A 17102-nucleotide genomic window follows, 5' to 3' on the forward strand; every position below is an offset into this window, starting at 1 on the left:
GTAGGGGGCAGCAAAGTGTAGAAAGTGAAAAATGAGGAAGGAAACTGCTCGACATCTCGATGTAACGGTTTCTTCCTCTTGTAATGCACTGCGGTCCTCTGAATGTTAGACAAGGAGTCCTGCCGTATTTCGAAGTAAACCACTGCTTTCATAGAACAGAGAGTTATAGGTAGCAGGAATATCATTGTACTTGTAAAAGAAAGTTCTGAGTATAAACTGCCCTACAACTCCTGTCTCAAACAGAAACTGAAACAACGTACAGAGTAATAGGTAATAATTTAATGGTATTGTAAAAGGTAATCGTGCTACCAGAAGAACTAAATGATTGTGAATTATTTACATATGGCATAACCTCCGTTTAGGGTCAGAAGAAAGAGTTGTAACCCTGTGTTTGGTCGATGAAGGGGAGGAAGAGAAGGAGGATGGGAAACTCGGAGACACTCGGAATGGACGTGAGTCAGGTACCTGAATGTTTGAGATTCCTTTTTAATTTTCAAAAAAGTCACATTTATTTGTTAGCCTTTCTCAATATTTAATCATTTGGGGATTGTACCTATCGCCAGTTAATTTGACCAAGAGCTTCCTACTACAGCAGGAAGGAAGTTTGACTGACATGTAAAATGATCACAAGTCTATGACAAGCCGTTTTAGCCCAAAATGACACCAGCGGAACAAGACTGGGATAAAGTTGGTTTCATATTCGACATTTGTTTGACATTCGGAATTCCGCTTTTTTTTCGCCAGTTACCAAAAGTATATTCATCGGTACAGTTGCAGATTCCTAATGTAACAAAGGAAACCAAGAAATGACATCCATAACCTTTGTTTACTAAACTGTACTTGCTGAGATTGAGCCAGAAACGCAGCCCAGCTCCAGCGTTAGGGACCGTCGCACAAGTACTACAATAAATGTATAGTGTTTAATGTTAATATCCAAAACTTAATCTCTTTCCTTATTGTACCTAATGATATCACATCAACTTGCAAATGTATACAGTTTTATTCCTTACATACCAAGGCTAATTTTGGTGAAAATATGTTATTATTATTATTTATTTGTTTGTTTGTTTGTTTTTTAATGAATTCAATAAGCAAGTAAATATTAAAAGATATTGGACCAAATGAAATCCAAACAACTTAGAAAAGTACAAATATTTATTTTTTACATATTGCAAGGCTTATTTTGGTGAAAATTTCAGTCATTAATTTTATAAATATTAAAATAACCATATAAATCTATTATTCTCTCATGTTGTTGGACCTAATGATTTCAAACCAACACAGAACAGTATATATATTTATATATAAACATTATAAAATTAATGATTAAAATAAAATGAAATATTCCAGCCTCTTTCCCCCTTTTTTCCCAGTAAATGAATAAAACTTATGAAAGTTTCTTATTGATGGAGCATGAGCTGGTGTTATTATGATTCATTTTAATGCATGTGGGGAACGGTAGGAGGGAAAACGCAACCTGCAGCTAATATTTTAATCAGATTTACAGAAAAATAAGCTGCAATAAGTGGCAGCACACAGATAATTGCTCGCAACGACAATGTCTTTTTAAATAGTCAAATTTAAATTAGAGATATTTTTAATACTAATTCAGGATTAATGACTCATCAGATGATGCTGACATCATTAGAAATATCTTCAGTCCAAAAACACATGTTGGTAGGTGGATTGGTGACTCAAAAGTGTCCGTAGGTGTGAGTGTGTGAGGGTGTGTGTGTTGCCCTGTGAAGGACTGGCGCCCCCTCCAGGGTGTATTCCTGCCTTGCGCCCAATGATTCCAGGTAGGCTCTGGACCTACCGCGACCCTGAATTGGATAAGCGGTTACAGATGAATGAATGAATGAATAAATAAATTTCTATTCTTAGTAGTCAGACTGTAAATGCAGGTATCTTAAATGGTCATTCAGACTAGTCAAAATATAATTGTTACTAGTCAAAACTCTGTTGTAGATATCTAGTATTTAATTAAAGATTGTCAGACGAAATCTATTTAATGTTAAAACGACTTGCCATTGTACCAGAGTCAGTACAAAATGATACACAGAAGTGCATTTACACTGAAGTACGGAGAGCCAATCAGAAAGCAACAGGCAGAATCCTGACAATGAGTCCAGCTTAACACAGTAAAGTAACAGAGACTCTGTCTATCTGTGGGCGGAGCGTCTGTGGCCAAGACTACAAATTCAGAGATGTGTGCATTTGGGTCACAGGCAAGTGAGCAACAGAAACGACAGGATTTACACAAACTGTAGAGCAAAAAATAAATAAAAATAAAAAAGATTAGCCATGCAGTCTGCCTTTACAATTATTTGTGAAATAATGGGTCATTCTAAAAAGCTCTCAGTTCATTTTAACGTTCAACATGTTTGTGAGTACATGCTTGTTGTCACAGTAATGCCTACATTAAGTGCTGCTTTATGCGTCTACATTAAATCTCGTTTCTTGTGGTGTGTTTTTTAATCAGATTGTTGACCAAACTGTGGGTATAACATCTAGGTGTCATCAGAGTTAATTAATTAATTCTATGCATTTTAGTATGTAAACATATCTACTGAAACATCAGTGAGACACAGAAGGCTAAACAACTGCCACAGTAACTCTTATGATTTCATTTTGCTTTGATTGGGTAAAGGCTGATAGAAACTGAGACCCATCTGTTTTCTTTTTGTGAATTTCTTCAGTGTCCAGCACTTCCTGACACAGTTATTGAGGAGATTCTACTGAACGTCCCGGCTCAGCAGGTGATCATTGTTTGTAGGCTAGTGTGTCGCGAGTGGAAGTCTGTGATAGACAGCACTTCTTTCTGGAAAGAGAAATGCCGCAGAGAAGGACTGAAACCCCGCAATCCTGACAAAAGCTCAAGAGACTGGAAGGTTTTCTACTGGCTGTACAAGAAACGACGAAATCTTCTAAAGAACCCAAATGCAGAAGGTAAACAAAATACCTACCATGATTATTTGTTACCTTCAGAGGCTTTCTTTAGATGTTAATGTGGTGCACTATTTGCAGTTAGCTATTAAGTGTATTCGGCTCCACAGATTCACATTTAATGTTTCAGTGATTTTTAAAATTTGTTTCATAATTCTGTCATTGGGAGATTCAGTGTTTTGATGTGAGAAACGTAGCTCTTCAGACCATTCAATCTGCCAGAAGTAGTGGATGGTGGTCCATCACAACATACTTCCATTGCTCCACATGCTCTGCACATGCCAGTAAACACTTGTGTCAGAAAAGGAGCATTTTAATATAGTTTAATTAAGTAGTATTACCATTGCAACATCACCCATGTTTTCTTGTCTAGAGAACTATGAAGGCTGGGAAATCATAGAAAATGGAGGTGACAAGTGGACTATAGAAGGAATGTTTGAGCCTCATCCAGATGAAACAGTAACAAAATGCTTTGTTACGTCTTACTTGTAAGTTTTTCTCTCTGCCTCCTCAAAATTAGATTTAATTCATCAAATCATATTGTAGTCAGAATACACTTTAGACAGCCAGGGTCTCCTTCATATACAACATGTTATAATAAAAATATTAACGTGCAATTGAAGCTTTCATTTTCATCATATATCAGCCCATGTGTGAAGCGGCAGCTGATCAACTTGGTGAAAGAGGGATACCATCCTGGTTTGCTTGATAAAATACAGCCTGACATTGTGATATCAGACTGGTAAGCTATAATTCAGCTTTCATAATTCTTTCACTTCTTCACTTTCATAATTCTTTCACTTAAAATATTTGATGTTTGCTAAGTGGATCTTTTTATGCAGGTATGCTCCAAGGTGGGATTGTGGTAGTCAGTATGAAATATGTGTGGAGTTGCTCAGTCGAGAAAAGAAGGTCATTAAAACCTTTCGGCCTAAGCCTGTCACCTTTCCACAGTGGAATGATCAGCAGTGGAACAAGGTTAATGTTTAATTCTCTCTTATTTCTCGACTACTAAAACCAATCTGTGTTATAACATAAGTTGTTAAGGATTGAAATATTCTACTGATCACAAAAAATCCACCAACCAAGATTTAACCGTGCTTTATCCAAGATTTTCATGTGCTTTACATTGGACATTGAGACCGCAGGTTGATGCGTTGCATAACTAGCCATTCAAGGCAATTCATAAGGATGAGGAGAGTGCCCCTGGATGATAGTGATTGAAACAGGGGGCGATGTCTTTTTCTGGACAGGGATGATAGTGGTGGATAGCTAGATAGTGGTGAGATAGAAAGACGTTCCCCTGAACAGTCAGCAAGCACTGATCCTGCTGAATGTTTTCCTCACACTGGCTGAGGACTGTCACCACTTGATCATTTGGTGAGGGACAGGATTTCTCTACAGTAGTGCTGTTGTGTGCCTCAAACCGAGCAAATAAGTTTTAGCTTAGTTTAGCTCTCTCAGCTTAGAGGATGTGCTGTCCCAGGCCCACGAAAGGGGCTTGTAGTGTGTGATGCCTGTAATGCCATGGGTATCTCTGCTGTCACTGAAAGTGGTGAGCCATCCTCCAGGAGAACTGCCTCTTAGCCTTTCTTATTTTGTACACCTCTGGATAAACAATTGGATTATAAAGATGATCTATTGTAGTGTGTGTGTGTGTGTGTGTGTATGAATGATATGACTTTTGAGCTCAATTATCATTAATGAACAATTATTTGGTTCTTGTTTTGTGTCTAGTTCAGTGACATATGCTCAAGTATTAAAGTCTTAAATAATAAGGTTGTCACTTGACTACCTGCAGAGGGGTATGGTTTTAAGGGGACCATATATAGACACATAGTGAGTATATATACACAGTATTTGTGTATATATACATACATACTTATGTTATATATATAATAGCATCCACATCTTTTGGATAGATATTTCAAACTCACATATTTGAGTTTGAGTTATTAATCTAAAAGTAACTGTCCTGTATTATTTATTTGCTTTTTCATTTTAGGTTTCCCATGTTTTTAAAAACTATGGCCCAGGTGTTCGCTATGTCCAGTTCACTCACGGAGGGAAGGACACACAGTTCTGGGCGGGCTGGTATGGAATACGAGTCACTAACAGTTGTGTGGAAGTTTTCCCAGCAGACGAAGCATAGTGTTTGCAAGCAGTTCATCATCAAAACTGTGCCTTGATGCCTCATTTAATGAAAGGAAACAAGAAGTAATGAATTGTACATATAATAATGTTAATAAAAATACTCATGTCACATTGTAGAAAACAGATATGACCTGCTATATTTGTAAATAGTTGTTGGCGTTAAGAACATGTGGTCATGTATAAAAGACGTGCACCAGACTAACGGATAATCTAATGATATTCAGTGCTATGTTTATGTTCTTATTTATGTTTGTATTACAGTTATATAAAAACATTACAAAAATGTATAGTAATCTGATTAAAATATCTATCCTTAAACTGTTAAATGATATTTCTGAATATACACTCTTGACTGAACTTTGTGTTTGTGTAATATCATGGCCCATTTATTACTTTTTGTGTGGCATTCTGAGCAGTCTGTTATGCAATGGGTTAATTCTAGAGAAAAAAAATAATATTTTATATAATATTACATATATATTTTAATATAGAAACTAGAAAATAACATGTTTTACACATTGATTGATTTCCCTTCAGCAACAGGTCACAATGTGTACAACACATACAATATGTAATCATTTAATTTACTAGTTAACACTGCAAATAAACAGAAACATTTTTCTAATTATATGTACAAATAATTACATAAATATTATAGTAACGTAAAATAATGTGTGTCATCCTTATGCACCAAAACTTGGATATGCACTATATGTTCACTCAACAATCCAAACCATTGAATTCAGAATATCAGCTAATTTTGACCCGAGTCATTTCCGAGTCAATTATTTTTTTGTTTAAAAAAAATGAGGTAAATAGTGTTTCACTATGGTGTGTTCTAAACAAATTAAGAAGTAAGTTGTATTTGAAAAATATTTTCACTTATTTAAGGTGGAACAAAGAATTCATGCTGGCAAATAACACCGATTTCGGCGTTTCACTGGGGTAGGTAGATGTTTTAGTGACACGATGTACACTCGGCTGTGTGTTTTAAACTGATAAAATGGGAAATAAGAATTGTTTCAAAACAAGGTTTGTTTCTAAAACATAGCATTAAACTGGTGAAGGACAAAATTGGAAGTAACACCATCCTTCCCTAGTTAAATATTTAAAGTAAATATAAATGTAGGGAATATGGCAGCAGCTTGTTCTTTTGCCTTTATTCTACTGTAGGTTGATATTTTAGTGAAATAATGTACAATTTTCTGTGTGAATATATTGATTATGGCACAATATTTTAGCCACTACCATCCAAAGCTCTTAATTGTCTCTGGCTTGTTTGTATAGGTACAGTTTTCCTCAAACTGGCAACCTGGTTTAATTGGCCTTGAATATACAAAATCAGCAAAATATTTTCCAGACAGTAACTGATATCAGTCTGTTTGAGTTTAGGCTAATGTAACAGTAAAACGCTGCATATGCCTATGAGTGTGCATGTGAAATCTTACAAAAACACTTTTTTTTTTTTTTTTTTTTAACAATATTACCACCTATTAAAGCTTGGCTGAGAGGGGTATATAGTGTTAGTGTTAGTACAGATTCTACCAGGTGGCCTTAGCTAAATGTTGAACACATATCAGCATTAACTAAGGGAAACATTACTTTTGATCAGGCATATGGTCAAGGAGTTCATTTTGCTTTCACTCATGGTGGTAAGGACATGTTTCTGGGCAGGGCACAATGTGACATGGGTCACCAACAACAACATTATTCTGTGCCTTTTAGCAGAGTAATGTTGCTCAGAATAATAACAATCCTGTGCAGGCCTATTTGTGCCTTTTTAAAATACTGTTTATTAGTACCATCTAGACTTCAGGAATAGTGTACATTTAGAAAAAAATATTTTGATTTTCTGATTCAAAATGAATTTATGATTTACCCCATGTTATAGGGCCTTTCGTCTGTCAGGCAGTTTATCATATTATTGCATTCTTTGTAAATTATCTGCTATTTCTCAGTGGGACAGTATAGGAGAATTATTACAAATATACATTCTGTATATACATACAATTTTTTTTATTGATGTATATTATTAATGCTTTAAAGTCTTTAAAAACCCACACAAATGTTCATCTTAGATTTCAGCCATTACCGACAAGTATTTTTTTTTTCATGAATGATTACTTGAGTTTAGGGCTTCAGGCAGAGTAAGTATACAAAGATATATAGCAATGAATTGTTACATTTAAATTACATTTTTTACAGCATCCATAAAAGCAATGTTCATAAAACACATTTTCTAATATTCAGAGAATACTTCATCACCATTTGCTAGCTCTGCTGTCTGTCTGTGTGCTGGAAAAAGCCCTGCTGTTTTTAATTCAGTTCTGGGGGTGGGGGTGTCTCACCTGAAATGGCTCTCTGTGCATTTGCTGTTTAATCCAAGAGAAATGCCATCTGGATGCGTTTAGATTGTGGAGATACACCCGGGTGTTAAAAAGCATGAACAGAGTGTGTTTTTTTTTTGCTGCTTTAGATGATTTTTTTTTCTTTTGTAGCAGTTAAAATTACTCCTAAAATTCCTTCTTTGCATTGAGAAAACAAGAAAAACAGAAAAGATTTAGCCCTTTACTACTTTTTCTTATTGTTGAATATTTGGGAAATCAGATAATTATGTGAAAAATGTTTGGTTTTCATTTTTTTATTTTTTATTTTTTATTTCACATTTTCATTTTCTTTATTAATACGTATTATTGGCGGCACTGTGACATCATTTGTACTCCTCCTTTCTCTTCCCTTCTCTCTCCTCAGTCTGTTCTGAGCACGGCTGAGGAGATGGTACAAAGGGAGACAGATGCTTCATCTTTTGTTAACTGCATTTTATTTAGTTTACTCAGTAAACTGACTTGAATCAGCAGACACTGTATCCAGTGTATCCTCAGGGATTGGGTAACGCCGGTTACACTTACTGTTGCTTTTTCAGATTGTGCAGCAAGCAGGAACTTGCCCCAAATTCGCAAGACCACTAACTGCATGAAAGTAAACATACTGAAAGAGCTACAAAACTAAAAATATTAATTTACAAATTAGTTTCTGTGGTTATTCAAAAAGTAAATACAACCTTACAGACATGGGAGGATACTTTATTGTGGCGATGCACTGCCAAAAGGGAAAGGGAGTGCATATTTTCTCATTCAACCACAGTAACCCTCATCTACATTAACCATCCGCCAGATGTTTTGTCCTGGCTGTTCAAAGTGTCACAGTCCAATCAGCGTTAGGTTTCGCTCCATACAGTCCCACCTCTTTTTGGGCGATTTCAAGAATCTCAGCAGGCCCCGTTCATATCTGGCATGGAATGGCGAGTTGATATGTAGTGGCCACTTGGGTCAGTACATGACCCTTTTTTTTTGTACTGCATCAGCTCTTCTCGTGGCCTTCTTTCTCATTAACATGGATTGGAACTAGTGGTGGAGGTTCTGCAGGAGCCTCTGGACAGTCGAGAGGAGCTGGGGATTAACTGCAGGGATTTGGTGCATGACCCGCAGGAGCAGGACAAAACAAACATGTAGAAGCAACCAATGATGTGGACACATTAATTTTGCATCAAGGCCTTTTCACAGAGTACGATTTCGCTTGTGAACTGAAACGATTTTTAATGCAGTCACAGCGCGCTGAAATCAGGTGAAGACGCTGTAAGAGAACGAAGCAAATTCGTTGATTAGGAGCGATGACTGTATCATGTTACTTAAACAAGGAAGTTTCAAGGTGTATGTAGTTAATTGGAAAAACCCTGGCTTGTTCAGGGGAGCAGATGATGCTTGTTGCATTTAGAGACACATCATGACACTTTGTCATTTACGCTACAAGAACAATGTGGTCTTAAGCATCTCTGACCACCTCAGAAAGTGGTTTGAGTGATTGGATCAAGCACCAGATAATTCTGGTCAGTATGGCTACCGTAATTTCACAATATTCTTTATTCTGGATCTTTTGCATTTAAAATAATGTTATCTGAAAATTGAGTGAGAATATGTATACATCTCAATTTAAAATATCTGAGGGTAGCTAAATTATAATTTATTTGTTTGACAGTTGATTGTAAAGTCACTTTAGATGCAAAGTAATTAGACATAATGAACTGAATACAGGCATCCACATATACTGTCATATTATGAAAATAAACTGTTTTAAGCTTCCTGAATCTAGTGGTTACAGGTGGTATTGTCTACATACGGTGACAACAGAAATAAAACTCATCAATACTAGATGACAGTGTCAAGTTAGTTTCCTAAATGATTTGTACAATGCAACATGCCAGTTGTCTAGAAGCTAACTCTTTCTTACGTTTGTTATATTTATGTCTATTTCTGTGAGACACGATTTGTTGTTTTCAGAAGCTGAAGAGTTAGTAAAAACAAAAATCCATTGACAAAATATATGAAATACAGTGAAGTCTGCAAAGGGCTCAAGATGTAAGGAAATGAATTTTAGCTTCCACTAAAGCGAAATAAGGTGTGCCACCTTTTCAGTCGTCACCTGAGTAGAAGGTCACATGTAGGCAGTTGTTTCATTTGCCAGATCTGTTATTAATTAGTTAGTGATACAATATTTAAATTATTTGTTTATTAGATGAGAAAGCTTGTATAAAATGGATTGGTTAAATTAAGACAACACAAGACAAAAACCACAGATACAGTAGATAATCTTGTTAATGTTTCAAGTTTAGTACTTTTTCCAAGTCTTTTTTTAATTACTATTATAATAATATAATTGTTTCTTACTTATGTATGAAGTTACACTATATTACACAATGGTATCACTATTGAGGCATCACACTAAGTATCATACATCATTGGTATGAACTATGGTATGTATGTTTGAAACGTTTATTTCAATGTAGTATTCAATATAAAAATATATATAAAAAACGTGTGTTTCAATTTAATGACTGAATGTCCAGAGATCAACTTTACAACATTATCCTAATGAATTCTTTCATTTATCAAGAAATGAATGACATTTGCAATTAAGTTTTTAAACTTCAACACTGATCCAAATAAACTGAAATTGTGAAAGTTATAATGAAATTCAAAGGGCAAAGAAATCAAAAATTACCAAAAATTATAAGGAAAAAATTTATCAAAATCCAAACAGTTTCATTATAATTTAGTCAAAAATAATGAATTGGGTAATTAATTGATGCATGAATAAAAGTGAATGAATTTCTTAATATATTTTTAACTTCTGAACATATTTCAGAAAGAAAAAACCCAGGTAAGATACATTGTATGATAGTTCTTGAAGATAGTAGTCAGGTAGAAAGCTACCTGTAATCTAAAAAGAACTACAGCTGATACATTAACCAAGCCTGAAAAATGTAATTAAATACAGTAACACTTATTTCGTAGATTTTGTGGAGAACACAGGTTTGTACAAAACAACACCATAATTATTGCTGCCATCCCAGTAATGCATGGAATTTTTTAAGTTTTATGAAATATTTGATCTTAATTTTGTCTAAATATTGACCATTTAAAAGCTTTCTTTAGCTTCTACCTTAGATCAGTCCGTGTAGTACAGTCATGACACATTTGACAAACCAATATAATATTAAATGAAAAATTTTATAATGATAGTACCCTCATAAAACAAATTATATTTCAGATAAAGGCAAATATGAAAGGAAAAATGTGTTTGATTTGTTCCTTAGAACATTTCTGATAAAGATTTATGATTAACAACCAAAACTGGCCTAGAACCAAAACATAAAATTTTTCATGTTAGTTTTATGCCTGAAATGACCTACATGAAGCTAAACTCATAAAAGAACACATTTAGGCTTCTTCTTAGGCTCTGGGGGCTCCAGGGCGGCTAAAATGGCCTCATCAAATACATTCTTCAACCCTTTCTGCAAAGAAAAGCAACAGGAAAATGTTTGATCAGGAACACAAACAGGGTCTGAGTAAAACCGGCATTCCACAGTTGTGAACAAAGCCTCTTTATAAGGAGAAAAGAATTTCACAATCAAGTATGGTCACAAATTAATCCAACACTGAATGAGGGCAGGTCTTTTAGCTGGGTTATTACAGTGGTTCACTTGTCAAAATTTATGGATGAACAATCTCCAAGTATGACTTTTTAAAATCACGTGCAGAGAATATATTATTCATATTCAAAGCAAAGCTAAAGAATTTGAGGAAAAAATGTAACAGCTGTCTTTTTTTTGCCACAAAACATTGATGGCTGGTTGCTTCCTGTTTCTCTCCAACCATTTCACAATCTGTTATTGGAATAAACTTCTCCAATTAAAATTTAAAATAACACTGTTGATGATGTAGGCTATAATATAAATAGCAGCTCTTGTAAAATTATTGTATAATCATGTTCTATATGCTCTCTTGAAAAGTACTTTTGTTATTTTAATTATCTTTTAAAATGTAAATTGTGTTTAAAGTTGGCAAGTTAGCAAACCTACAAATTACGACAAAACTATTTCTTCCAGTCCAACTTTGGTTTTACTGGTTTTATAAGGTGTCTCAAAGAACAAATGTACTGTAAACTCACCTGTGTTAAAGCTGAACATTCCACATACTTCACTGCTCTGAGGTCTCTGGCTAGCTTCTCTGCTGTTTCTGGAATGATGGGCTTCTGCTTATTTTTTGCAAGCTTCTCGACAGTTGATGGATCATCTCTTAGATCAATCTGCGTTCCAACCAATAGGAATGGAGTCTTTGGACAATGATGGGTGATCTCAGGCACCCACTGCATGCATCAGAAAAGACAAAAGAGCCTTTTGAAGAAACTTTTAGGCTGGGCTGACCTCCCTGAGTCTAGTTGAAGCAATTAACACATCAACAACTTAACTTTACAGAGGTGTAAATGGTAAAAGTCTAACTGTTGGTTGTTGTTGATTCATTTTGTCATGAAATCAAAACTTACTTTTTCCTTTACATTTTCAAAGGATGAGGGTGAAACTACTGAGAAACAAACTAAGAAGACATCAGTTTGTGGATAACTCAGGGGCCGCAACCGATCATAATCCTCCTGACCTAGAAACAAAAGTTTTACTAAACTTAATACATTTAATCTCATTTTAGGGCTGTTCTTGCTTTAGCCTTTACTTTTAACACTTCAGACATAATGCTTTATTCTACCTTTGATTAGTAATATATATTTATTTAGTACCTTTAATGAATTCAAAGAACATGTGCAATTACAAATTAAACATTGTACCTGCTGTGTCAAATAATCCAAGAGTATAAGGTTCACCACCAATCATCACAGTTACAGCATAGTTATCAAAGACCTAAAAGAAAAAAAAAAAGAAGACGACAATATAAGCATGCACATGTACTTTGTGTACTCACACATCCTCACTGCATTTGGTTATAACAATATGGTATAGGTTGCAGCTGATGTAACAGTGTAGAGTAGCTGTCACGTTGGGGACCTACTCATTACATCAGTTAAAAAGAAAAGAAAAAAAATATATATATAAACTTTGTAAACAGTAAGCTTTGTAAATAGTAAACACAGTTGTAAATTGTAAACAGAGCTCTGTCTAAGTGAAGAGGCAAAGTAGCACTGTACTCCCTACATGGTGCACATCACATAAAACTAATAATAATGCACCCATACAGTTATTTGATATGGGGACGTGAAAATTACAGCTCACTAGAAATTATTTTTACTACTAGAGTGCAGAAATCATTATATTATGTCCTACAGGGTGGCCTACTGAGGGTGTAGGGAGACATTTGGGATGAAAACCTCACTCTTTCAGAATAAGAGAGCTACTTTATTAAACTTGAATCCAAACTGGAGAAATAATTTAGGCAGACATTTGTGATAAACTGTTATCCTCCAAAAATCTGTTACACTTTAAGAGTGCAATAAGATTACTGAGGCATGTATAAGATCTGTGCAAGAATAACTCACTCACATTCAGTCACAAGAGAAGAAAAACACTTTAGTTTGACATGACAACAGTTTTTTATTAAATCCTATGAGAAAAATGCTAATTTGGTTTGCAGATTTTTAATTGTATTCAGATCCTTTATGCCCCAAAGCAAAGTGGCAGTTGGTGTCTGTGCTTCTAAGTGTTATAAGACTCTTTCCAGTACAGGGATTGGAGCTATATATGCGATAAATTTATCAGTCTTTCAAATTCATCTAGAAACTAGATAATCCATCCCCAATATGGCACCCACACCAAAGCTAAACTAACGAACAAAAAAATAAATCACATGACTGCAATTCTTCGATGGTATTCACTACATATGATTATAACAATGATGCTGTACTTACTGTTGGTACATACTCAGAAGGGAACTTGTTTGTGGTGTAAGATATCAAAAGGCAAGTTTTACCCACTGCACCATCTCCAACAACTACACATTTAATTGTCTGCATTGGTGCGCTTTCAATGTGGATTCTGGTATCTGCATCAGTGAGAGGAAAAGAATCTTTAATTTGCTGTAGGTTTTTAAGTTATTAAGGACAATAAGGTGACACAAGCAAAATGGTGTAAAAACATCCTTAATGATTAAGCTCAGGCTGCAAAAAACAAAATGACTTTAAAACACGATGAGCAGTATTAGGTCTACACCAAGTAAATAACACAAGTAAACTGTTTGCGTGTTTCGGAGGAATAATGAGTGCTGAGGGCAGATGTAGGTCTTTTTTTTTTTTTAACTAATAAAGTAAAAACTAAAAGTATATAAAAATGTAAATGCTGTGGTTTGTGTGTTATGTATCAAATTTAACTTTAAAAGGAGCCCCCCCCCCCATGTGTACATGTGCCATAATCAACACATGTACACAGAAAAGTGTTTATCATTTCACTAAAACATTTACCTACGCAAGGGAAAAAGAACACATAAGTTGAAAGAGAGGCCAAACACTGTCCAAACACATCTTAAATATTTAGACTAGACAAGGCTGGTGTTACTTATCGATTTTCCCATCAAAAATGTTTTTAGGAATTTAGAAAGTGTTGTTGTGTCCATTTATTGGCATTATTTAACATCTTGAATTGTCTGTTCCACCTTAAGAGCTAAAGCTACAGGGGTTGGACAATGAAACTGAAACACCTGTCATTGTAGTGTGGGAGGTTTCAGGGCTAAATTGGAGCAGCCTGGTGGACAATCTTCATTAACTGCACACTGCACCAGTAAGAGCATGTGCATCCAATGGTTCAAACATTGTGTCCTGAAGGCGGTGCCGTGTATCAGGACGACAATGCACCAATACACACAGCAAGACTGAAAGACTGGTTTGATGAACATGAAAGTGAAGGTGAACATCTCCCATGGCCTGCACAGTCACCAGATCTAAATATTATTGAACCACTTTGGGGTGTTTTGGAGGAGCGAGTCAGGAAACGTTTTCCTCCACCAGCATCATGTAGTGACCTGGCCACTATCCAGAATGTACTGTCTAAATCACCTTAACGTTTTAAACTAGACAAGGCTGGTGTTATTTTCCCTTCAACCATAAATGTCATTTTAGGAGGCAGATCTTTGCTTCTTTTTCACAATTTCCCTATTCAAGCATTTAGTTCCACTATAAATGGGTCAGTTATGAGTCGTATTTGCATTATTCTCCAGCTTCTTAATTGAATACTCATTTCCACCTTAAACAGCTATGCAAAGTTAAAGCTAGCATGTTATAAACAAAACTCATTTCAAATTACATCTTATTTCCTATTTTTTTTCCACAAGACCAAGTGCACATCATGTCACTAAAACATCTACCTACTAGTGAAACGCTTACATTTGCTGTATTATTCGCTGTTACCTGTTCAGGAGGAAATTAGCCAGCTTTGGTGTAGTGTTGCTGCTTTTAAACTGCCTCCACTTTCAAATACAAGGCCAATATTTCCTCTCATTCTAGTTTGTCTCTGGCCATGGAGATTTTTTTTGTCCAGTAAAATATCTGTTCACTTGGTCATTTCATGGCCGCAAGACACTAGCATGCTTGTAGACCTGGCAACTCAGTAGGTTTGGACGTAATGTGATTGGACACAGGACCGGATCACAGGAGCTCCACTCTGGACTGGGCACTAAAAATTCAAATGGGAAGCTGCATGGTGAATAACACTAATATTAGCCTTGTAAACTGACCCATGTAAGACGAATGAAATGTTATAAAAAGAAATATGTATCATTAAGAAACATGAGACTTACCATTTCCACATTAAATATTTCACTAGACAAGTCAAATACAGGAACAATAGCAGCTGCTCATTCAGTTTCGTTAGCGTAGGTAAATGTTTTAGTGAAATTGTGTCCACTTTTTAGTGTAGTTTGACTATAGCATATTCTTTTAAATAGCACTCTGTCAAAAGAAAACACCACGTCCAATAGACACTACAAGACAAATACAAAGACCTCAGCCCAACACAAAAGCATGCTGGGAGCTCCGTGAACTCCCCAGACACTCCCATACTCAGTGCTTCCACAAAAGGGATGAGTTGTACTTCTACTCCTGCAAGTCTTTAGCAGTAATGCTCAGGTCAGATATTGTAGGTTTGCTGATGTTCTATGAGATTCAGTCTTATTTTTGATGCTGACAAGTGTCTCTAGGAGGCTTCAGAATAAGGGAAACCTTTCTGAAATCACTGCCTTTTGGATGCAACGGAAAGAAAAGGGGTAGGAATGGTGTGTGCGCCATACCAAAAGAAAATACTGAAAAAGAATTGTTTCTACGGATTAATAAGTGTTGTACTGCACAGGTGTTGAATATCCAAAGTCAGGAAATTCAGAAATACATTATTCATTTAGCAGAGTTTAGATTTTAAACAGACATTCAGAAAAGCACTTGGTAATAATTTGTTGTCCACTCAAATACAGCATTAAGTATTGAAAAATGAGTATGAATAATACAAATCCCATAACACCTTAAAAGAAGCCCAGGTGTAACTATTGCTACTGATTTTATTTTTGCCTTGTACTTTGTGCTAAGAAATTACAATAAAAACTGAATTCATCTAACTATTCAGTACACCACTCTCTCCTCCAACACTGCTCTGCAACTCAATAACTCAACTCAAACCTTCCAAGCAAGTAGACAGGATTGTTTAGGTTCATGATGTAAGATACTTACGTCATACTTTTGTATTCTGACTGATTATTTCACGCATGATACATGTACTAACTAACACACTAATATATATATATATACTAAGTCCTGCAGTTACTACGATACGGTTGACTAATAAAAGCAAACGTTAAATACAAGAAATCAAACTAGCCTCTTGTTGCAATAACTCTCAGTTAATATTCACAAGGCTAACGTTAGTGGTTAGACAATGTTTGCCATAGACTTCGGTTAGGTAAGAAACAAGTAAGTTTTCGCACTATTTACGTGAATATTTGTACAGACATATGGCTTAAAGGCTAAAGTAGCCACGCTTAATATCACAACCCCGATTGATTACACGCATTACGCCTGTTTGTCATCATATTGTGCGAACTGAAACGACGCAGAAATGGGAAGCTTCTTGTTCCACCTTAAATGGCACTTCATGCACGAAACTATCGCACCATTTAAGGTGGACCGGAAAATTAGAATAAGCAGCCAGCTTAGGTACAATTGTGACTTGGCCATTTCACACACAAAACAAAGTAACGGTAATGTTCCTCTTTAGCCGTGTAATATTAACTGAGCTTGTGTATGTTAGTTAGCTAGTTTTCTCAAACGGTCAATAATGTTACCGTTTCCACATCAGTTATTTTACATACGTTGTTGAACCCAATTTCATCAAGTAGAAACTTTTACAGAGCCCAGACTTCGAAGAGAAAAGCTGATCACTCTCTCTGCATTAATTCAAGTGAAACGCGAACATTTATAAACACTCTCACCTCAGAAATGTCCAAATAACATTCAGTGAACACCAGCCTTATGCAACAGCCCGGTTCAGTAAAAGTCCCTCCGACGTTTAGGGACTGCAACCTTAGAAAACGGTGCACACAACTGCAAAAAATCAAGTTGTATATACTCTCTGAATATAACAAGCCAAAAATAATAATAATCTACCAGAATTACACTAATATTAT

The 17102-nt window shown here is 35.5% G+C and overlaps 2 protein-coding genes across 6 annotated transcripts; one reads left to right on the top strand and one right to left on the bottom strand.

Moving 5' to 3' along the window:
- The first annotated feature begins 61 nt into the window (after positions 1-61).
- On the top strand, positions 62-5635 carry LOC136696956 (F-box only protein 6-like). 2 transcript variants are annotated; one of them, XM_066671762.1, is made up of 7 exons: positions 62-270; positions 363-452; positions 2700-2949; positions 3320-3434; positions 3593-3688; positions 3789-3924; positions 4952-5635. In XM_066671762.1, the coding sequence occupies exons 2-7, from the start codon at positions 399-401 to the stop codon at positions 5096-5098; spliced, it is 798 nt and encodes a 265-aa protein (XP_066527859.1). In that variant the 5' UTR covers positions 62-270; positions 363-398; the 3' UTR covers positions 5099-5635. The 2 variants fall into 2 exon arrangements, with proteins under 2 accessions (XP_066527859.1, XP_066527858.1); XM_066671761.1 differs by having other exon boundaries at positions 363-461; positions 4952-5632.
- Positions 5636-7600: 1965 nt separating this feature from the next.
- Positions 7601-16999, bottom strand: cdc42l2 (cell division cycle 42 like 2). 4 transcript variants are annotated; one of them, XM_066670356.1, is made up of 6 exons: positions 16908-16999; positions 13351-13484; positions 12277-12349; positions 11983-12092; positions 11608-11805; positions 7601-8733 (listed from the first exon to the last, which is right to left on the bottom strand). In XM_066670356.1, exons 2-6 carry the CDS (start codon positions 13453-13455, stop codon positions 8647-8649), a joined length of 573 nt encoding a protein of 190 aa, XP_066526453.1. In that variant the 5' UTR covers positions 13456-13484; positions 16908-16999; the 3' UTR covers positions 7601-8646. The 4 variants fall into 4 exon arrangements, with proteins under 4 accessions (XP_066526453.1, XP_066526450.1, XP_066526451.1 ...); XM_066670353.1 differs by lacking the exon at positions 7601-8733 and adding an exon at positions 8774-10951; XM_066670354.1 differs by lacking the exons at positions 7601-8733; positions 16908-16999 and adding exons at positions 8774-10951; positions 16788-16877.
- Positions 17000-17102: the final 103 nt, after the last annotated feature.

This window comes from Hoplias malabaricus, chromosome 5 (assembly GCF_029633855.1).
Source record: "Hoplias malabaricus isolate fHopMal1 chromosome 5, fHopMal1.hap1, whole genome shotgun sequence".
NCBI lineage: Eukaryota > Metazoa > Chordata > Actinopteri > Characiformes > Erythrinidae > Hoplias > Hoplias malabaricus.